Raw genomic sequence first — 23,945 nt, forward strand, 5'->3', positions numbered from 1 at the left:
ATATCATTTTAGATGATTTTTTTATTTATTATTCTATGCATAAAAGAGACGCACAGTTTAACTAACATAATCATTCACTACATCTTTTATGGGGCTGATGGATGGAGTCAACCATTAAACCCCAAGATCTATGGGGCTTTGCAGCACAGCTACTGTAGAGCACAACGTCGGGAGGCATTTCACACATCTCAACAGTAGGTGTCGCCACCAATAAGGGAAAGCCCGAAGGGCACAATTAAAACAGGGAGGAGGAGGACCGTGCACGCTGCTCAATAGATGGGTTGCAATTGGACTCAAACACCAGTCAATAACTGTGGAATTATAATTTGCCATCATTAGCTGACCTATCCTAGGATTCTGTACGCTTTTATTTGGAACACGGTTGTCTGCTGCTGACAGTGTTTCTGACATAATGACCATGCAGACGTCTTTCTCAGTTTCTTCCTGCTAGTTAAATGATGAATGGTGCTGGGTGCCACTGCTCCCTCCAATAGCGGTCAGAGCCACTCTAGGAAGGTCACAGGTGGAGACCTCTGACCTAGGCGTTTTACAGGCCCACATACCAGCTGGCCCTTTACGACAACAACTGAACCGCACTGCTGTCACTTGTTGAGGACCGGCTCCCTCACTTGCCAGACCGCTGAAGTCCGAGCTCCGAGTACGGAGTGAAGTGGGAACTAGATGCCCCTTAATACAGACAGTGCTCCCCTCCCCCAGTGCTGTCCCATCCCCTCCCAGAGAGCATTGGGGTAAACTATTTGTCCATTTTTAGTTTTCTGCTGTCAGGTTTGTGATCCGTTTGAATTAGAGATTTGTTGGAACTGTTTGAATCCTTCACTCTGGGGCATCTGGTTTTAAACCTTTTATTCATTGAAGCGGTTGATATTGTTCCCTCCTATCTCTAACCCACCAACGCCACTACCATTTCTCACCTTGGCCACAGATCATAGAGCTGCTGGTGATATAGGTAACAACTGGCATGTGTCATAAGCCGATGCCCTTTGATACTGCCCCACTTCAACGCCCCTTTGTCATTCAAATCAACTCATGAATATTTCAACCCCCCGGTTGCGGGGATGGAGGGAAGGAGGGAGGAGAAAGAGGGGGGAGGAGAAGTCTGTGAGTCAGAAATATGACCTGCGGCTATGTCTGCAACCCAGACAGGGCTCTCTCTTCACTTTTCAGTAACCCGACCATGAGACAGACTGACAAAGGCTCCGGGGTGAAGTTTCCCCTAGGTACAGAGCTAGGATCAGTTTCCCCTCCCCCAATCCTAACCTTAACCATTAGTGGGGAAATGTAAAACTGACCCAGGATCACTGTCTAGGGCCCACTTCATCCTATATCGAACAAAGGGGGGAGAACCCCTGGACCTTTCTGAATGCCCCTCGGACAAAGCCAGGCTAAAGCCAGATATGGGATTTGTCCCAAATGGCACCCTGTTCCCTACGTAGTCCACGACCTTTGAGTGCACCATAGGGAATAGGGTGCCATTTGGGAGGCAGGCATTGAAAGACAGGAAGTGAAGGTGTTCTGAAGGAGGCCCTTTCCCATTGTGAAGTGGGCTTTGGAGGCAGAACGGATATTGGCAGGCTCATTAGACATGGTGGTGCACACAGCTGTGTCCAACCAGGAACTGTTCTTTGTTTTTGGATACAGAGTCTGAATCTTTTCCTCACTGACCAGTGATCGTGCTATAGGCCGTGTTACCATGATAGTCTATCTATATCATGATATTGTGTATAGATGGCAGATGGCTTTTCCGCTACATTTGTGGTCCTGTTACTTGAGAGGCAACAGGGTACGGACAGTCGGACACATAGGTTGTAGTGATTTTAGGTTTGACACTGTCTGTGCGCCCTAGGTTTGTAATATACAGTGTGTCGCCATTTAAGAGCCACTTGTCCTTTTTTGAGAATCAGTTGTGCTGAGGGGTTGACCGTGGCCTCTGGGCTCGTCGCTAGGGGGTGGGAATGGCTAACTGAAGATAACCTCCCCAGTCCCTGTTCTCAAACAGCCAGGCACACAGCATTCCCTTATCTACCAATGGAATGCAACAGCTGTGGCGGGGGGCCGGCGGGGTGGGCCGGCTCAAACCCCCCTGCCGGGGCCCCCACTCCCCCTATTCGCCGGGCTCCTGCTCCTGAAAGGCAGCTCAACTAAAAAGTGTTCTGCGAGACAGTGAGAGCCTCGGCAGGGCTGCACGGCAAAAACACAGAGGTTGAGAGGGTTAAGAGAGAGCGAAGGAGAGAGGGCGAGGGAGAGAGCTGGAAAAGAGCACAAAGAGGAGGAAAGTGGAACAAGGGAGGGGATTTGAACGCCCGGGTGAAGGGGAAGAGAGGCAGAGGGAGAGGGAAAGACAAAAGAAAGAGAGGGAGGCGTAGTAGGAGCAGGGGGAAGCGAGGGGACGGAGCAAATGGCTACGGAGGAGACGGCAGGGGGAGCGCGCAAAGCCACCAAGAGCAAACTGTTTGAGTTCCTGGTCCATGGAGTGGTGAGTAGCCTAGTAGCGCTGGCTCTCACTGAGAGCGAGAGAACCAGACCCTGGCGTGTGTTATGTGTGACTACTCAAGCATGTTTGTGTGTGTGTGTGTGAGGGGGAGAGAGAGAGAGTGTCGGCGCAGAGGCGGTCTGTGTGAGAGCGAGATCGCTGGGAAAGCCATCCAGTGTGAAGGTTATTTCCAGTCCCCCTGAATCCCACACTCTTTTCCTTTTGAAGACGGGAGGGAAGGGGAGAGAGAGAGGGAGCAGAGGGTCACAGGCATTTGTAATACAAAAGAGAGAGAGAGAGAGAGAAGGAAATAAGAGAGCGAGGGGCTAGTAGCTGCCAACCCCCCGGCTACCAGAGCACACCGAGCATGCTTGGAGTCAAAAGCAGTCAGTGAGTGGGGGAAGCGACCAGCTCATTCAAAACAGTCTCAGAGCAGTCGTAAGATAAGCACGCTGCTATGATCATTTGAACATATATGGTCATGTGGCTTAGGTTTGAATGAATGTTTTTGGAGCTTGCTTCAGTGGGGACAACAAATGCTTGAAATGCAGGAAGTTGAGCTTATTTAATCTTCCTTAAAATAAATCGTAGTGAGCGAATTTCACATGGTTGGGGGAAAGGCAAAGGTTAGTCACTGCTGTCGTAACATATGGAGTGTTAACTGACCTGGGAATACCATAGTGACTTGTTTTGGTAACAGAATTATGAGAAGCAGAATGCTGTGATTGTGGAGTTGTTATGAATCTGTGTGTGTTTTGTTTAGACTGACATAGTTAAAACCCAAAGACATCAGGCTGTCGTAGAGATTGTTCCTTATCTAGTCCCAGAAGTGGGCATCTATGTCTTTGCAAATCCTTACCCATCTATTACAAGTTATAAGGCCTATGACTAAATCGAAATTAGATCAATTGTATTGGACCTTTAAAGACATGCTCCGGTCATTTTTTTTAAACCTCCCACTTTGGGCTGGATGTGTCAATGTGTAGTTCGTACATGTATAATCGATGAGCGGAATTACCGCCTTACCTCAATTAGCCACGAAATCCCTAGTTTGAAAGCGACTGTTTTCTTGAACCCGTGCCACGCCATTTCAAACTAGGGATTTCGTGGCTAATTGAGGCAAGACGGTAATTCTGCTCATAGATCATGCAAGTATGAACTACACATTGACACATCCAGCCCAAAGCGGGAGGTTTAAAAAAAAGACTTGAGGTCATCCAATAGGTTTCCTGGGCCCCAGAGTTTTTCCTGATCTGGTAATAGGCTAATCAAACCAACTCCGGACCCTAATTGTAGCGTATGACATAGTAATAAGTCAGCTGTATATGGGCCTTGATGGGACCAGATACCTTTTTGGAATCGGGTCATATGGTTTTAAAAAAACTCCTGGGAAAACTCCTGGCCCTATGGAGGATGAAAACATGAAAACCCTTTACACGACAAAGAGACAACTGCGATTGAACAAAAACTAACAGGGCAGAGCTCGCTGTATGCAGGGTTGCATCATGTAGGCCTTTGTATCTGTAATTAAAAAGATACTCATACAGTATGTCATCACTGATTCATTCCAGTCAGTCATTTTGGATTAAAAAGGCCTAGGTAGCCTAGCCACCCGAAGTGTGAATATCAACCAAATTTGATCACATTTTCTCAGAACACAAGTAAATAGGGCTATTTTAGGCTATAAATACATAGCTTAGGCTATAAAAACATGACGTTACTTTTCCCCTGGCCCAGATGGGATCAGAACACATAGGCTTCTCTAGGCTACCTGCAGCTGTAGTTGTTATCAGTAGGCTACAGTTGATCAGACTGAAGCACAGACTAATTGTACACGTTGACATATCATGAGGCGATTTCTTTCTTTTTTTTGGTGGTGGTGGCGGGTATGAGCTTCCATATAAAACAGCTTGTCATGGTAAATTCACTTATACCCACATTTTCAGTCACAATTTGCATGATATTGAAGCCTAAAATGATAAAAATGAAGCCTGGTTTGTTGTAAGGTAGGCCTACTGTACTTTTTTTTTGTATGAGAGGGTTAATCATTCATTTTTGATTGTCTAACGTTACTTGATGAAGACATGCTCTTATAGCAACTCTGTGCTTTTGTCTTGAAGCTAAAATGAAAAAGTGTAGCCTACAGACCAGAAGATTAACCCTTTAATTGTCTGGGCCACAGGAGGCTGAGGGGAGAACGGCACATAACAATGTCTGGAACCGAGCGAATGGAATGGTATCAAACACGTGTTCGATACAATTCCATTTAAGGAGGCCGTCCTCCCCAATTAAGGTGCCACCTGCCGCCTGTGGTCCGCACATAAAATCAGCAAAAAATAAACGTCCTCTCACTGTCAACTGCGTTTATTTTCAGCAAACTTAACATGTGTAAATATTTGTATGAACATAACAAGATTCAACAACTGAGACATAAACTGAACAAGTTCCACAGACATGTGACTAACAGAAATGGAATAATGTGTCCCTGAAGAAAGGGGGGGTTCAAAATCAAAAGTAACAGTCAGTATCTGGTGTGGCCACCAGCTGCATTAAGTACTGCAGTGTATCGCCTCCTCATGGACTGCACCAGATTTGCCAGTTCTTGCTGTGAGATGTTACACCACTCTTCCACCAAGGCACCTGCAAGTTCCCAGACATTTCTGGGGGGAAATGGCCCTAGCCCTCACACTCCGATCCAACAGGTCCCAGACGTGCTCAATGGGATTGAGATCCGGGCTCTTCGCTGGCTATGGCAGAACACTGACATTCCTGTCTTGCAGGAAATCACGTACAGAACGAGCAATATGGCTGGTGGCATTGTCATGCTGGAGGGTCATGTCAGGATGAGCCTGCAGGAAGGGTACCACATGAGGGAGGAGGATGTCTTCCCTGTAACGCACAGCGTTGAGATTGCCTGCAATGACAAGCTCAGTCCGATGATGCTGTGACACACCTCCCCAGACCATGACGGACCCTCCACCTCCAAATCGATCCCACTCCAGAGTACAGGCCTTGGTGCAACTCTCATTCCTTCGACAATGAACGAGAATCCGACCATCACCCTTGGTGAGACAAAACCGCGACTCGTCAGTGAAGAGCACTTTTTTCCAGTCCTGTCTGGTCCAACGACGGTGGGTTTGTGCCCATAGACGACATTGTCTTAGGCATCTCACAGTACGAACGTTGCAATTTATTGTCCTGGCCACATCTACATTCCTCATGCCTCCTTGCAGAATGCCCAAGGCACGTTCACGCAGATGAGCAGGGACCCTGGGCATCTTTCTTTTGGTGTTTTTCAGAGTCAGTAGAAAGGCCTCTTTAGTGTTCTAAGTTTTCATAATTGTGACCTTAATTTTCATAACTGTGACCTCTTTCTCCACTCTACTTCTCAGACTCTCCTTCATATCTTGTAGTGGGAATAGGGCAAGTGTACAGTACCTTGCCCGGGTTATGTTTAGGCTTTTTAGGGGCTGTATAAGGTTCAGCCCAGCACCGACTTAGGGAAACAATGAGCAGAGACGATGGATGAGCCAGATGACTATCCTCCCAACAGACCAATTAACCTTGATGAGTCTCTCTCTCTCTCTCTCTCTCTCCGGGCTAAGTATTTCCCCTGCTTATTTTCCTTCATACCTGCCCTCTTCTCTCAATAGATTTGAAGGAGTGGAATCGTCTTGATTATCATATTCACTGCAATGCCGGCGAGTTACCAGACTTCCGGCTCACATCGAAGCCTGCCGAGTAGGGAAATATTTCGACGTACGGGCAGCGATCTTTCAAGTTTGTTCGTTTGTGGGGAGCCGTGACGCTTTACTTTCTGTTTCACTCCCACGATGCGTCCCGAATGGCAACCGGTTCCCTATAGGCTATAGTCCGATAGGGCTCTGGTCAAAGGTAGTGCACTATAAAGGGAAAACGGTGCCGTTTGAGACTCATCCCGAAGAACATTTACCACAGTTAGGTAAAGACAACACTACCCTCCCTCCGGAGATAGAACATCTGAAAGGCCAGCCGCATTCCTTCAGAAACAGACACATACACTGTTGCACGGATGTGGAGCTGTGAAGGTCGTGGTGTTCCAGCCTCCGGCAGGAATGTGTGTGTGTGTGTGTGTGTGTGTGTGTGTGTGTGTGTGTGTGTGTGTGTGTGTGTGTGTGTGTGTGTGTGTGTGTGTGTGTGTGTGTGTGTGTGTGTGTGTGTGTGTGTGTGTGTGTGTGTGTGTGTATATGTTTCAGTCAGTGGGGGGAGAGGTCTCTTGGAGATGGTCTTGGAGGCCTGGTGGGTAGGCGGCCCTGAGAACCGGAGCCTCTCTCCTCCTCCTCCTCCTCCTCCTGTACATGTTTAGATGTGGAGGTCACAGAGAGCCTTTGTCTGTGGGGGGATACAGGCCCTGCAGCGCTCTGCGTGGGAGACATGGATAAGCCCAAGGGTGTGTGTGTGTGTGTGTGACTGCTATCGTGAACTTTGCCCTGCCCTCCTAGAAGATTCTATTACTGAGCTTCTCCACCATCGCGGTGTGCTGTGGGTCAGATAAAATGCCTTGGTGGCTTTTCCTCACCCTGAGATTTTACTCCTAGGAATCATCCACAGTGCAGTCCAATGAATCACATTTTTAGCTCTGTGGGTTAACTTCACCATGGCCTCTCCAAATCCAATCACCTCTCCTACAGAGACCACAGGTCTCAGATATCCATCCACATGGCAGATTAGATTGCTGCCTGGCTGGCTGGCAGAGTTGCAGGGGAGTGAATTCAGTGTATCAGATATGGGGTGCTGTTGGCATGGAATTGTTGGGAATTTATTTGGGGGGACAATACTAAAGAGGAGGACCACTAAATAGAGCACATCCTATTATCCAATAGGGCACATCCAGTTATCCAATTGGGCACGTCCTCCTTTAGACTTTAGAGGAACCCGGTTTGTTGACCCATTATTTGCCCACTATGACATCATTACCACTCCTTCAATCAAGTCTCTCCCTATGTGCTCCCGGTCCCTTGGGTTGGCACACTCCAGCCCAGATAGGAAGTGGACAGTGGGGAAGGAGAAGCGCCAGGGTCCTCTTGTCAAGGTAACCGGAGAGAGAGCAGCCAGCAGCACCCAGAACCCCGCAGAGCTGTTAAAAGTTATGGAGAAAACTCACCAGACCGATTGTCGGTCTGTACAGTAGGGGAGGGCATTCGTTCGCCGTTTATTCGCTTGCGGTGTGTTATAGAGACCGGATGTAATTTTTGCCCGTTTTCTACATGTACAATCGTTTGCACTCGGTTTGCAAATTGCGGCCGGTACTGTGTTCGGAGGTGCTAAGTACTCTCGGGCCGGCAGCAGCTCGACAATCCTACCGGCCTGTCCGTGCCTTAAGAGCTACTCTCTCTGTCTCTCTCTGCCCAGGCCCCAGAGAAACCACACATCTGCTTCTCCCTCCCTACCTGGCTCCAGCCCCCCAGGCCCCAGAGAAACCACACATCTGCTTCTCCCTCCCTACCTGGCTCCAGCCCCCCAGGCCCCAGAGAAACCACACATCTGCTTCTCCCTCCCTACCTGGCTCCAGCCCCCCAGGCCCCAGAGAAACCACACATCTGCTTCTCCCTCCCTACCTGGCTCCAGCCCCCCAGGCCCCAGAGAAACCACACATCTGCTTCTCCCTCCCTACCTGGCTCCAGCCCCCAGGCTGCAGAGTGACAGCAGCACCTGTGTGAATGTGACTGGGCGAGGACGTGGACTCCATTGCACCACAGCCTCTCTCCGCCTCACTGACTGGCTGGCCTCCGTTATTTTAGTACTTATTAGGATCCCCAATTAGCTGCTGCCGAGGCTGCGGCTACTCTTCCTGCGGTCCAAACAGGAAACAACGTAACAAATAAAAGACATAAATATACATACATAGCTCTACATTTACATTACAAATGAGCAATTCAGCAGATGCTCCCATCCAGAGCAACCCACTGCTAGTGCATTAATCTTAAAATGGCCAGGCGAGAAAACCACATATCACAGTCGTATCCCAACCACGTATCACATACATAATACAATACCAAATGCATAATCATCTCTGTGTGTCTCTTCACAGCCCCCCGTCGTGCCATAAGGTGTTCTTTCATCTGGTTTTATTGCTAGCTCGAATTACCTGGGGTGGCAGAGAGTTCCATTTAGTCATGGCTCTGTTTAATACTGTTTCCCAGCCCCCCAGTTCTGGAATTGGGGACTGTGAAGAGACCTCTGGTTGCATGTCTTGTGCGATACCGATGAGTGTCCGAACTGCTAGTTCGGTACCTTCAACGCCTCGTTCAAAGACCAATATTGACGCAGTCAATCTCTTCTCAACTTTGAGCCAGGAGAGATAGACATGCATGTCATTGACATTCACCCTCCGTGCACATTTTAAAGGGCAGTAGGTCATATGAAATGTAAAGCCACAGTCACAGACTATGGCATGGCTGTAGCTATGGGTGTTATTTCAGCACGTTGAGCGTAGAAGATATAAAAAGAATTGTCCAGACCCTGTTTGCCCGTTGCCGTTTGTTCCTCAAGTTACGCTTGTCGGAAAATGGCCGTTTTTGCGACTGTTTTCACATGTGGGCCTGCTGTTATTATGGCTGCAAATGGCACCATAATCCCTAATATAGTGCACTACTTTTAACCAGAGCACCATGGGCCCCGGTTAAAAGTAGTGCACTATAAAGGGAATATGGTGCAATTTGGGATGCGTTCTGTTAATGTTTTAAGAGCATGTTTGGTCATCCAGTGAACTCTCTGACAGGGACATCTGCAGCCCCAGGGTGGAAATAGGGGTGACCCACTATGCAGAAACGGGTTAAATCAACATTGTTTCACCGTATTTTGTCAACGTATTTTGACGTGGAATCTACAGTGAGGGGGAAAAGTATTTGATCCCCTGCTGATTTTGTACGTTTGCCCACTGATAAAGAAAGGATCCGTCTATAATTTTAATGGTAGGTTTATTTGAACAGTGAGAGACAGAATAACAACAAAAAAATCCAGAAAAACGCATGTCAAAAATGTTATAAATTGATTTGCATTTTAATGAGGGAAATAAGTATTTGACCCCCTCTCAATCAGAAAGGTTTCTGGCTCCCAGGTGTCTTTTATACAGGTAACGAGCTGAGATTAGGAGCACACTCTTAAAGGGAGTGCTTGTTACCTGTAAAAAAGACACCTGTCCACAGAAGCAATCAATCAATCAGATTCCAAACTCTCCACCATGGCCAAGACCAAAGAGCTCTCCAAGGATGTCAGGGACAAGATTGTAGACCTACACAAGGCTGGAATGGGCTACAAGACCATCGCCAAGCAGCTTGGTGAGAAGGTGACAACAGTTGGTGCGATTATTCGCAAATGGAAGAAACACAAAGAACTGTCAATCTCCCTCGGCCTGGGGCTCCATGCAAGATCTCACCTCGTGGAGTTGCAATGATCATGAGAACGGTGAGGAATCAGCCCAGAACTACACGGGAGGATCTTGTCAAAGATCTCAAGGCAGCTGGGACCATAGTCACCAAGAAAACAATTGGTAACACACTACGCCGTGAAGGACTGAAATCCTGCAGCGCCCGCAAGGTCCCCCTGCTCAAGAAAGCACATATACATGCCCGTCTGAAGTTTGCCAATGACATTTGAATGATTCAGAGGACAACTGGGTGAAAGTGTTGTGGTCAGATGAGACCAAAATGGAGCTCTTTGGCATCAACTCAACTCGCCGTGTTTGGAGGAGGAGGAATGCTGCCTATGACCCTAAGAACACCATCCCCACCGTCAAACATGGAGGTGGAAACATTATGCTTTGGGGGTGTTTTTCTGCTAAGGGGACAGGACAACTTCACCGCATCAAAGGGACGATGGACGGGGCCACGTACCGTCAAATCTTGGATGAGAACCTCCTTCCCTCAGCCAGGGCATTGAAAATGGGTCGTGGATGGGTATTCCAGCATGACAATGACCCAAAACACACGGCCAAGGCAACAAAGGAGTGGCTCAAGAAGAAGCACATTAAGGTCCTGGAGTGGCCTAGCCAGTCTCCAGACCTTAATTCCATAGAAATTCTGTGGAGGGAGCTGAAGGTTCGAGTTGCCAAACATCAGCCTCAAAACCTTAATGACTTGGAGAAGATCTGCAAAGAGGAGTGGGACAAAATCCCTCCTGAGATGTGTGCAAACCTGGTGGCCAACTACAAGAAACGTCTAACCTCTGATAGCCAACAAGGGTTTTGCCACCAAGTACTAAGTCATGTTTTGCAGAGGGGTCAAATACTTATTTCCCTCATTAAAATGCAAATCATTTTATAACATTTTTGACATGCGTTTTTCTGGATTTTTTTGTTATTCTTTCTCTCACTGTTCAAATAAACCTACCATTAAAATTATAGACTGATCATTTCTTTGTCAGTGGGCAAATGTACAAAATCAGCAGGGGATCAAATACTTTTTTCCCTCACTGTACGTGGAAAATACTTTGGATTTGAAAAAAGTCATCAAGGCAAACTGTTGTTTTGAGGAAGAACGTTATATACACTATAAGAAAAAACTATGGGCTGGGCAGCACCTCCTACTGGAGAATGTATCTATCTACAGCTACCATTTTGTCTCCCGTCCAGGTTTTTAACCGAGCCCTGCTTAGCTATGATATTTGTCACTGATTATTAGTGCTATTGTGAGAAGGATTGTGGAGAGATCTCCACTTAAAAATGAAATACATTCACTGTTGCTTTCCAAGTCATTCCAAAGGGTAGGTTTAACAGAGCAAATGAAATGTGACCATACTCTATAAGTCATATATCATCAATGATACTATTTAGGCCTATATAGAATTTGCAAAGTCAACAACAGTTATTGTTTCAATTCAACCCAAAATTTGAACTAAAAATAGACAATACAATAGGCTTAGGGTTTCAAGCTCTGGTTGATTTCAAATATAATGATATTTAGTGATAGTGAACTCAATCAAATCAAACTTTATTTGAAGTGCATTTAAAGTTTGTTTTGATTTAGTCCTATTCTTTAACTTACATTTTTGGTGGAGATGGAGACGTGAATCCAACAATTTTTGGTGGAGATGGAGACGTGAATCCAACATATCCATTATTAATTTTTAGACAAACTTGAATTAATGCCAGTGGCACAGATGGATCTATCTAAGTGGAATATAAATCTCCTTCAAATGTTAATGTTTGGTTGCGTTGACAAACAAAAACCATTCAATAATCACTTTTGAAATACAATAAATAGCCTCGTCGACAAGTTAAAAAAAACATGATATGTTGGATTCATGTCTCCAACTCAGCCAAACATACATGTAGGTTATCATATAAGCATGCGTGTTCAAGATAGCGTGCCAAGGTCGTCGCAGGTCTGTGGAGATCTTCACAATTGCTGTAATGATCTGTGCGGATTCCTAAACGGCATTGATCACTTGCATCATGTACTTTGAATGTAATCTAAACTGCGTCCGGGTCATTTGGTTCTGCTGTTAGATGGCGCACAGTGATAACGCATTCATCTGTTGTATAAACAAACAAAATATCAGACGTGGTCTTTCCATTGGAATTTGGTTGTGCTTTTAGATGGTTTGAAAGCATGGTGAAAACGCATTGGAAATTCATCTAACTTTTGGCTGTCTTTTTGAGTGGGTGAATATAGGTTGTAATCTCATTGATCAACGTCTCAACCAAATATTACCCAGTTATCCACGTTGCAATGACATGGTGTGCCCAGTGGGAACCCGAGGTCACAGTGGTGACGCCAACGTCTCCCACAACGCTACTTCACACAGTCACTCAGCCAAATAAGTGGAGTTGTAAACTGATATTGTTATGAGTGCTGTTGATGATTCATAGTGTTTGGGGTGCGCTTCAGATGTCAGTACGTGTCTTTGTTTGATTTTGATAGTCGATGTGCATACAGTATATTAGCTTTTCTCCCATTACCCACCAACTGGGATTATCTTGCTTTCACAACAGTTTAGTCTATTGAAAACCCACACTCTTTCGCCAACAGGGGAATGCAGAGCCGCTTGAAGAGTTTCATTCCAAAACGCTATATATCCATTTTCAGAAACGTTGGTAAATTTAAGCTTTTGCTTTTAAAAGAACTTTGAAAAAGATTGGTGTGGGTTTTTTTTTCACCATCTAATCATGGCTTGGGGTTGTTCAATGACAGACTGGTTTGAAATTTGTTTGAAATCTATCACTTGATGGTTTCGTTTTAAAGAGACAAATAATGTTTTGATGCAAAACGCTGTCAATCCGCCTCACTCTCAGAGAAGTGGTAATGCTAGGTTTTACACAGTCAAGCAAATAACTACATTTGAACTGTACAAATGGTACATTTGTGACATCAATATTTGTAAAAGTGTTTCAAAAATGAATCAATACAGTAATATGAGACCTGTCACATGTATGTCAAATATTTACATTTTACCATTAAGTCATTTAGCAGCTGCTTTTATCCAAAGCTATTTACAGTTAGTGCATTCACCTTAAGATAGCTAGGTGAGACAACAACATATCACAGTAAAATATACAGGATACAAACATTATATAGCATTTTGCAACAAACCCTATATTAACACACATTTAGAATCTATAAATAAAAAATTGGAGAATAGTAATATTTTACACACACATGAAGGTACCCTTACGCAGTCATTCCTGATGAAAAAACACAAATATGAAAAATTGGTGGATGTAGCTTTTTGGAACTAAAATCTTCACTATCTGACTGATAATAGGACTAGGGCTGCGGTTCCAAATAGCATCCTATTCCCAATATAATGGACTACTTTTAATCAGGGCTCTTATTAAGGCTCTGGTTAAAAGTAATGCACTATATAGGGAATAGGGCACCATATGGGATGCAGCCTCAGAGGGTTTTAAACTCTCCTACCAAGACCACTTCGATACGAAGGTGTAAAGGTGATTGTTTGCCAGATCACAAGGGCTCCTCCTCTCTCATCTATTTGTTATGAATAAGAAGTGGCTATTGAAGGAGTCAGGACAGGAGGTGCATATAAGAATAGGTTACAGGTTTGGGTAGGTTACTTTCTAAATGTAATCCATTACAGTTACTAGTTACCTGTCCAAAATTGTAATCAGCAACGTAGCTTTTTTTTTAAACACAGTAACGTAATCTGATTACATTCAGTTACTGTTAGATTACTTTCCCCTTGAAAGGCATTAGAAGAATACAAAAATATATGTTACCAATTAACCACATCTATTGCAGGAAAAATCTATGTTAAAGTTTACATAGCTGGCCAGATATGGATGTTAAATTTTACTTTATGGGTTGGTTATGTAGGCTTCATCTAACCCATCACTTTCTACTACATATAATGATAATTTTAAATTATATCTTTACATTAAAAACCAAAGTCTATCAGAATTCCAGTCATTCCAATAAATGTTATACCCCTTGATCTTCAAGAATAGGATTTGGAAATATGGAAGTATAGATTAGCCAAATTGTTTAACCTGAGCATGACCCTGAAACTAAGGATTTATTAGCCAGCTCTACTCTGTTGTTTATGATTTTGTTGTCATGATTGGGCTCATTGATTTCGAGTTGAAAAATAAATGCTGCTCTCATAGAATGGCATGCTTTGTGCACTACTGAAAAGCGCTTTTACATGTGAAAAATGAATGCCATATGCTGCATTTGCTATAGGCCTATTGTTTCACTTTTTGTTGGTGACACTTTGATATCTTGATAATATGCAGCTGTTTAAAGGGGAAATCCCTCTGTTTTGGTAGAAAGCTGAGGGGTGGGCCTGGAGAAATGTAACCACTCTCAGATTAATAGACAGAGCTATGGATGCAAGGACTGACCATCCATGATATCAAAAGTATTGTTTTAACCTGATGTTATGAGGCTATACAGTGTTTGCTTATGATTACAAACATTGGAGAAAAATAAGCTTATATTTTGGGTTCTAATGGAGTGTGACAGTTGAACTAAGCTCATGAGGCATTATATTCTTCAAGAATCAATGGATATATATATATATCCATATATATATATTATAAGTCCAAAAATTGATGTATCAACTACAGATTGCCCCTTTTAAGTCTATCAAAAGCGTGCGAGTTTGAGCATGTGTCCATTAGACCTGTGGATTAAAAAATCAATATCAGCATGAATTAGAATGAGCAATAAAAGCCCCACTTTTATTCCATAGGCTTGGATCCCCACTGTGCAGCGATTGATAGGCAGCTTAAACTTCTTAAATCCAACCATTATTCATGTTCAAATACACATTTAGCAGTCGTTCAAATACACAGACAGCAGTCGTACCATTGGAAGAAATAGCTTGGACTGTAGCCTACAAAAGCCTATACCTGCTCTTTTCCCACGATCCATCAAACCCATTAGGTGTGTTATCATAGTGGTCTCTGACTTGTGGTCAGACTTCTCAGGTGGAACAAACTTAAACATGCGCCTTTTTTCAATGCTGATTTCAATGTCATTGAGAAAACAGAGATGGTTCAAAGATTTTTGTTCTGCAAACCTCCTTTCTGAATTTGAAAGTAATCCTCAAAGTAATCATCTAGTTTTTCAGAAGTATCTGTAATCTGATTACAATATTTTTGCTGGTAACGTAATGGATTACAGTTACCGGTTTTTGTAATCCCTTACATGTAACAGATTACATGTAATCCGTTACTCCCCAACCCTGATAGGTTATTAGCCTCACTGAAAGAATGCAGTGAAATAACCAATGTGACACATTTCCTCCTTGTGGAATGAATATTATAATACAATATTAACCGCACAGAAAAGCAAAATCAGTTATTAGAATTGGCATACATTGTCCTCTTAAAATGAGGTAGTGTTTCCTTTGTATTTTTGTTGGCTTTACCACAGTCTCAAATGGCATGTCAACAATTTTAGGGAAATACGGTATTAGGAAATGTAGTGATTTGATTTTCTAATCTCATGGAGCGTTGATGTCGTAACAGAACCGAGAGAGAAGCACGTTTCTTTGTATTTTCTCCCATGCTTGTTGCACAGAACTCTCCTCTTATTGGGCAGCTCTTTGGGTTACATTTTTTTCCCTCCATTTTGATTCCATCTCTAGTCAGATAGTTAGCTGAGGCATCGAGCAGAGCCTTTTTCCTGGGACAACAGCTGTTGCCATGGGACAGATAGCCTGACCAACAGACAGACGGCCACAGGTGTTGGGCCACCCAGCTGTTCCCAGGACTCACAAGGTTGCCAGGCAGGCCTCTCTCTGCTAGTGGGGGGCCCGGGCATCAGACACAACAGCACACACACAGGCTAGATTGTTAGCCGTTTTGACATTTGGCTTCAGTCTAATGTCCCAGCAGGTGTGAGTGTGTGTGTGTGTGTGTGTGTGTGTGTGCGTGTTAGGAAACACTGTTGGCCCTTTCTTCAGGATATGTTTTGAGTGTTCGTTCTATCACCAAGAATTAGAGATGAGAGAGTGAAAAAGGAATCAACACACATTAATACAATGAGACTTGATTTCATTCATTCGATGTCTTATTAACGGAATCACTGGAGTAAATTGCACCTGGGCTAGGAAATGAACCAGGGGTTCCCACTCCTGGTCCTGGAACCCTAACCCTAATCCTGGAAGGCATCAGTATGTGCAGGCTTTTGTTCCAGCCCTTCATTAAAACACCTGATACAGTCCAATCAAATGAATGTACACTACTTACCGAACCAGGATGTCTGTGTATTTGATATGTGCAGGAACTAACCCTTGTCTCCCATCGCCTCTCCGTAGCGTCCTGGAATGCCGTCTGGAGCGAGGATGCCCCACCAGGGTGCTCCCATGGGCCCCCCCGGACCCCCGTTCGGTGGGAGCCCCGCGGTGCGGCCCGGCCTGCCAGCCCCGGTCATGGAGCCCAGCCGCAAGAGACCTGCCCCCTCCCAGCAGGTCCAGCAACAGCAGAACGTCCAGAACCGGGCCAGAAAGTGAGTCACGCGGCCAGGATCCATCCAAGATCCAACCCCCTGTCCCCTGTCAACCACTGCATGGCTCTGTGTCTGTGGTTTGTCCCCTAGCCCTGGTTTCTTCCCATGTTTCTGTGTGTAACATCTGCAATTCACCGCCTGCATCTATCAGACTGAGTGTTTGTCACTCCTGTCGTGCTGTGAGTATCTCTGTGTGGGCTCCCCCTTCTGCTTGCTTTGGTACTGCAACCACTACTGTATCTGACACTGCTCGCCCCTTTCGTCCACATTGAGCGGTTGAGTTTAGCCAATGGATGACCGCTGTCTTCAGTCTGTTTTGTGGTCTGTTAGCTGTGGTATATATTTGTCTACCATCTACACTCCTGAGAATGAGAGCTGACCTGGGCTCTGGGATGTAATGCGTTGTCTCCCCCTTAACAAGTCAGTCTGTCCCAATAATAATCATAACAAGTCAGTCTGTCCCAATAATAATCATAACAAGTCAGTCTGTCCCAATAATAATCATAACAAGTCAGTCTGTCCCAATAATAATCATAACAAGTCAGTCTGTCCCAATAATAATCATAACAAGTCAGTCTGTCCCAATAATAATCATAACAAGTCAGTCTGTCCCAATAATAATCATAACAAGTCACTCTGTCCCAATAATAATCATAACAAGTCAGTCTGTCCCAATAATAATCATAACAAGTCAGTCTGTCCCAATAATAATCATAACAAGTCAGTCTGTCCCAATAATAATCATAACAAGTCAGTCTGTCCCAATAATAATCATAACAAGTCAGTCTGTCCCAATAATAATCATAACAAGTCAGTCTATCCCAATAATAATCATAACAAGTCAGTCTGTCCCAATAATAATCATAACAAGTCAGTCTATCCCATGAGCAGCCACAGAGTGTGCTGTGCTTCACATCTAGACCAACAGTTATGACTCGTGAGTCATTTGTGCGGGAGGTGATTTAGCCAGGTATGGTTCCTAGAGAGTAGATCAATATGCACTCTTCTCTCTGCAGTGCAATTGATCCACTCACAATTAAGCAGCCTTGTCAAACAAGGGCCAGGGAAATGTTGTCCTGTGTCCCCCCCCACCTTCATGGCTCCCTCCCTGTGGCGGACCCTGCCTGATCGATGGCCCGGGGTGACCCAGTGGGTGACACTCTCTCTGGGAAAAGCGTATGCTTGTCCTCTGGCAGTCGACGGCCTCCTCCCCAGTCAACTGCCCAGCAGAGCACAGCCACCTGCGTTTGCAGTGTCATTGAGACCATATGGCTATTGCCGAGACCCACGTGAGCCCGCCGTGTGGAGCCAGAACTTTCCTACCCACACAAACCTGCCAGTGCTTCGAAAAATAGCCCGTGTTCAAATGTAAATGTGCATAGATGCTAGAAATAGTTTGGTGTAATTGCAGTGGTGTCAAATATCAGTTTTAAGGTGCTACTTTTTTTTGCAGTATATACATTAGACAGTAGGCTGGGTGTTTTGGCTGAGAGTTATAGGACAGTCCATACTGAGTCGTAAAAAAAGTTTCAAGTGCAGCTGCACCACCACAGATATTCAACTCTACAGAGAAAGCCCACTGCCTACATAGAAGCGTTCAAATATGCCCAGTTTGCCCACAAGCTACTTTCATCAATACTACCTGGATCCAGAACCGTAGACGGGGCGTTTTCTCTGCTTCTCTTGTCACTTTTCCTCTGTGTGCTACTCTGTGTCTTTGTCCCAGTGTGTTTATTAGCAGTGTGTCTGCCTGTTATTAGTGTGCCGTTTTTAAACACTGAAACACTGAAGTGAGTGACGCATGATTCCCCATGGTCCAATGAGAACCTTCCTCGCTGGACAAGCGTCCAATGAGACGCCCAGATCCACCGATTTAACCAGGATCCACTATGTCCTCCTCTCTCACTTTGTGTGTGTGTGCATGCACACAGATGCACCCCCCCCCAACACTGCTGCCTGTACATACTACCGAAACACTTGCACCTAAACTAACGCACCCATTCACATACATGCACAGAGGACCACCGAGTGTGTCCCTCAGAACAGACATCCTGCTTGCTGCAACCAGTGTGTTGCCACACCAACCAACTTCTCTAATCGGACCACCTTCAAATCCCATCAACCCTTAGGAAGCCAGTGGGATTCCCTGGAGCCAATGAGATGCCAGCGAGGCAGATGGACATGAGAGATGCCCAGTCAGATCCAACGCTCGGATCAAAGTAGGAGTATATTCTGCTGCATGTCCGTTTTTTTTCACACGTTTTTTCTCGCCCCCAACCCCCCTGCCGCCCTCTCCCCCTGACCCCCGACCCTAGCACTTCCTAGTGTAGGCACGGTCACCCCACCCCCACATGTAACCCCAAACAAACCCCTGTGTTTGTCTACCCATGAGGAAAGCATAACCAGGTGTTCATAATGGTATATCAGAATGTGCTGATGCATGCTGTAGATTGAAGCATGGCATGACGGGAACAAATTATACTGTCTCTTTTAGGAATGTCAGCTGAACACCAAAGGATATCCTAACCTCTCCGATCAACTACACCTTTTTCTGTTTTGCCAAGATGTGATCTCTAGACTGGTTCCCAGTTTAAGACCCTCAGATCCCTTTGAAATGTAACCCAGACCCCGATATTGCTCTAATGTGTTTGGCTATTTGGCCTGTTAGCAAACCGTCCTTTTTTTTGCCCTACCCCGTTAAAAGATTTCTGAGTGAGAATCAGGTCCCTGCTGGTATACCAATGTCTAATACAGTTTGACAGCACTCCCATTTCCTCACACTATATCTATCCCAAACCGTTCGATTATACATGTCCGTCTCTGTCCTATGGTGTACTAAACGCTTCCAAAATGGCTTCCCTTGGACTCGAACCAGATATGCAGAGGGGCTTGAGAGAGTACAAACCCATGACACTGTATACTATTTCAAACTTGATCTCTCAAATCAGTGTCTGGGCCCAATATTAACAATGCACGACTGTTTCGGGGATAAACGATTTGTAAAAAAAAAATAATAATAATAATAACAAAAGCATGTAAGCCAAAGTTCACTGAGGAGGCACAGGCTGCAGCTGCAGACGCTACCAAGACAGCCAAGTTGAGCCTGAAGGCATCTAAACCAAACCAGCACACCTCATTTGCCTTAGCGTGGACCCATGATAAGTAACCCGTCAGGTGTCGTAACAATGTTGTCCAAGACAGGAAATTGAAATATCTCTCCATACATTTTCAATACTTTTTCATACCCAAAGAATTTGACAAGTCTGTGAGCTGCTGAAAGGTAATAGGCAACATTTTTTTTATTTTTTTTTCTCACCGGAAAGAAGAAAGCCGGGTTCGGAAGCATTGTCATTGGTGGTCAAATAGCAAATTGGGCTCCGGAGTGGGCCACAGTTGGCATAGGAGCCAAAACTCACTAACGAACATACACACCATCTATCAATGAAGAGATGTCTAGACTCATTGAAGTCATGAGAGGTTAGTGCATGAGGTTTTTGATGTGCCACTTTGAATGCCACTGGTGCCTGCCCTCCAGGTGTGCATACCGTACGCCTGCCTCCGCTGGATCCCCCCCTGAAAACACATACACACATCCGCATTGCGTAACACACACACACACACACACACACACACACACACACACACACACAGCTGGGACACTGGGGTGCTGGATGTGGCCCAGCAGATGGCCTGGGCGCTACACTATCAGTCACCATAGTAACATGCTCTCGTTTTCCTTCTTCTCTCCGTCTTTCTCTCCCTCTCTAGCGCCAAGAGAAGGAAAATGGCAGACAAGATTCTTCCACAGAGGGTGAGATTGCATATATTTTGCTCCCCCCCCCCCTGTTACCCGAGTGTTTGTGTGCGCAGTTATCGATTCTCTGTTGAATAGGGAAAAAAAGCGCGCGCGTGTGTTTTTGATCTGAGGGCTTGGAGGGGCAGATGATTATGTGTTGTTTAGAAATGGAGCGAAAGGAGATGCCCCGGGTGATCAGAGGCTTGGCACGGGGCTCGGCGGTGGGCGCCGCTTTTTCAATTGTTCATCATATTTTCCCCAATGGAACAATCAATAGACTGGTGGGCAACGGAGCGACTGTAACACAGCGTACGAGGCAGTGGAGCGGGCACATGTTCTCTCCACAGGTGAGGGCGCGTCCTACGTGTGGTCCCAGTCAGGGCAAAAGAAAACCTACGGCGAGCCGCTGTCCTCTCCCTGCCTGAGCCACAGCCTCCGCTCTCCCCCTCCCTGCACCCCCTGCCCTGTCTCAGCCCGGCCCAGCCCGGGGGTGTGTTGGTTGGCCAGTGATTTTGTAACGGCTGCTGCTGGTGACCGTGGACCGGAGCCCCATAGTACTCGTATAGGCGTCTCTGTAGTCTGTGGGTCTTATCGTGACACAAGCCAGACACGGGGAATGGCGATTGCTGCAGGACTCGGGCGCCACAGCGATGACTCAGGGACAGGGAATGTCGGCCACTGCGTTCTGTCTGCGCCACACCTCAACCTGGCGACAGACAGACATGCGGATAGAGAAGGAATGAGATGGTCGAGGGAACAATGAAGGGAGAGACAGGTAGAGAGATGGAGAGGAAGAGCGAGGGAGGGGTAATGCAGTGGGAGAGTCTGGGAGCCTGTGCCCAGTTTGGTAAGCAGCCTTGGCAGTCTGCCGACTCCCTCGGGTTGGGTAGGGGCGGGTTGGGTAGGAGCGGGTTGGGTAGGTGCGGGTTGGGTATTTGCGGGTTGGGTTGGGTAGGAGCGGGTTGGGTAGGGGCGGGTTGGGTTGGGTAGGAGCGGGTTGGGTAGGAGCAGGTTGGGTAGGAGCAGGTTGGGTAGGGGCAGGTTGGGTTGGGTAGGAGCGTGGGTAGGGGCGGGGCGGGTTGGGTAGGAGCGGGTAGGGGCGGGGCGGGTTGGGTAGGGGCGGGTAGCAGCGGGTTGGGTAGGGGCGGGTTGGGTAGGAGCGGGTAGGGGCGGGGCGGGTTGGGTAGGAGCAGGTTGGGTAGGAGCGGGTTGGGTAGGGGCGGGTTGGGTAGGGGCAGGTTGGGTTGGGTAGGGGCGGGTTGGGTAGGAGCGGGTTGGGTAGGAGCGGGTTGGGTAGGAGCAGGTTGGGTAGGAGCAGGTTGGGTAGGGGCAGGTTGGGTTGGATAGGAGCGGGTTGGGTAGGAGCGGGTTGGGTTGGGTAGGAGCGGGTTGGGTAGGAGCGGGTTGGGTAAGGGCGGGTTGGGTAGGGGCGGGTTGGGTAGGGGCGGGGCGGGTTGGGTAGGGGCGGGTTGGGTAGGGGCGGGTTGGGTTGGGTTGGGTAGGAGCGGGTTGGGTAGGGGCGGGTTGGGTAGGGGCGGGCGGGTTGGGTAGGAGCGGGTTGGGTAGGAGCGGGTTGGGTAGGGGCGGGTTGGGTAGGAGCGGGTTGGGTAGGGGCGGGTTGGGTAGGTGCGGGTTGGGTAGGGGCGGGGCGGGTTGGGTAGGAGCGGGTTGGGTAGGGGCGGGTTGGGTAGGGGCGGGGCGGGTTGGGTATGAGCGGGGGGTTGTCTCTGCTGCACCCTCTGCATTTAAAATGCGGACTTAGCAGCACTAAATGCTGGATTGGTGCACCAATTAGTGAGTGGTGCTGGGCAGTCACAGGTCCTGTAGGCACTACTGCCGGCTCTGTCACCTTCATTAGGTGTCACTCATGTTAAAGAAGGACAAAAATATTTTGGGGGGAAAATGTTGGCTTGTGAGAATTCAGCTGCATTGCAGACACCAGACATGCTTCGATGGCAGGATGTCTTAACGTGCCTTAATGAAACCGAAGCTCAAACATATAACTCAATGCCACAACGTATTGTCATATTGAGCATTTTTTCTGTGCAATTTTACTGCATAATAGCTAAAGTAAAAAAAAAAAAATCTAAAGAGGTATAGCATTGGATATGATACAGTATACTGTGTGGTCTGTCAGAGATACTAACTGAAATAATTGGTTCTTGTTAACCCCCCCCGATTAGATTCGTGAGCTGGTCCCGGAGTCCCAGGCTTACATGGACCTGTTGGCCTTTGAACGTAAACTGGACCAGACCATTATGCGTAAACGGGTGGACATCCAGGAAGCGCTGAAGAGACCCATGAAGGTAATAAATCATAGGCCTAAAGTATCTCACTACAGTACTATAGTACACTGAGTGTACAAAACATTAAGGACACCTGCTCTTTCCATGACATAGACTGACCAGGTGAAAGCTATGATCCCTTCCATTGATGTCACTTGTTAAATCTATTTCAATCGGTGTACATAAAGGGGAGGAGACCGGTTAAAGAATTGAGACATGGATTGTGTATGTGTGCTATTCAGAGGGTGAATGGGCAAGACGAAAGATTGAAGTGCCTTTGAACGGGGTACGGTAGTAAATGCCAGCTGCACCGGTTTGTGGCAAGAACTGCAACGCTGCTGGGTTTTTCACACTCAACAGTTTCCCGTGTGTATCAAGAATGGTCCACCACCCAAAGGACATCCAGCCAACTTGGCACAACTGTGGGAAGCATTGAAGTCAACTTTGGCCAGCATCCCTGTCGAACGCTTTCGACACCTTGTTGAATCAATGCCCCCGACGAATTTAGGCTGTTCTGAGGGGAAAGGGGGGTTGGGGGTGCAACTGAATATTAGGAAGATATTCTTAATGTTTAGTACACTCAGTGAATACTATACTTTACTATCAGTGTTGGGGAGCAGTGAACTACATGTAGTTCAACAAGTAATTAAATTACATTTCCCAGTAGCTTGATGGTAGTTGAACTAAATACAAATCTTGGTAGTGTTTTCAGTAGTTAATTACTTCCTTGTCATGTAGAGGTGTAGCTAACTACTGGAACTACACACTACTTTTTGTGCAAAAATAAAATATGGGTGGAATAGGCAATCATTTATTTTCTTTTTTTGCATCAGACCTGCCTAATTCTCACTTCTGGGTTTAATAGGCTAAATTTCACATTCTGTTAACATATAACCCCAAAGTGATCTGTTCTTGCGATTTGTAGTCAGATTTACATGTGATTGTTTTTCATGAAGTAGTTTGGATGTAGTAAACTACTTTTTTAAAAGTAACTTTAGTTAAGTAAACTATATTTGTCTTAAAGTTAGCTTGAGTGTATCTTAACTTCTTCCAGTGTGAAGTAATTGGTAGCTTGGTAAACTATTTTCAGAGTAGCTTCCCCAACACGGTATAATATACACTGCTCAAAAAAATAAAGGGAACACTAAAATAACACATCCTAGATCTGAATGAAATAATCTTATTAAATACTTTTTTCTTTACATAGTTGAATGTGCTGACAACAAAATCACACAAAAATAATCACTGGAAATCCAATTTATCAACCCATGGAGGTCTGGATTTGGAGTCACACTCAAAATTAAAGTGGAAAACCACACTACAGGCTGATCCAACTTTGATGTAATGTCCTTAAAACAAGTCAAAATGAGGCTCAGTAGTGTGTGTGGCCTCCATGTGCCTGTATGACCTCCCTACAACGC

The 23,945-nt window shown here is 46.0% G+C and overlaps 1 protein-coding gene across 10 annotated transcripts in view; it reads left to right on the forward strand.

Moving 5' to 3' along the window:
* Positions 1 to 23,945, forward strand: part of LOC106590169 (SWI/SNF-related matrix-associated actin-dependent regulator of chromatin subfamily D member 3) — a 53,588-nt gene that overhangs the window by 17,301 nt on the left and 12,342 nt on the right. Inside the window, exons 1-6 of one of the 10 annotated variants that reach the window (XM_045710637.1) lie at positions 2,351 to 2,494; positions 7,883 to 8,344; positions 16,253 to 16,443; positions 18,573 to 18,662; positions 20,212 to 20,254; positions 22,423 to 22,545. In XM_045710637.1, coding sequence (XP_045566593.1) covers positions 16,262 to 16,443; positions 18,573 to 18,662; positions 20,212 to 20,254; positions 22,423 to 22,545 — 438 coding nt within the window. In that variant the 5' untranslated portion in view covers positions 2,351 to 2,494; positions 7,883 to 8,344; positions 16,253 to 16,261. Of the gene's footprint in view, positions 1 to 2,124; positions 2,495 to 7,882; positions 8,345 to 16,252; positions 16,444 to 18,572; positions 18,663 to 20,211; positions 20,255 to 22,422; positions 22,546 to 23,945 lie in introns of those variants that run through there. The other 9 variants (XM_014180847.2, XM_045710636.1, XM_014180848.2 and 6 more) reach the window with 9 other exon arrangements.

This window comes from Salmo salar, chromosome ssa29 (genome assembly GCF_905237065.1).
Source record: "Salmo salar chromosome ssa29, Ssal_v3.1, whole genome shotgun sequence".
NCBI lineage: Eukaryota > Metazoa > Chordata > Actinopteri > Salmoniformes > Salmonidae > Salmo > Salmo salar.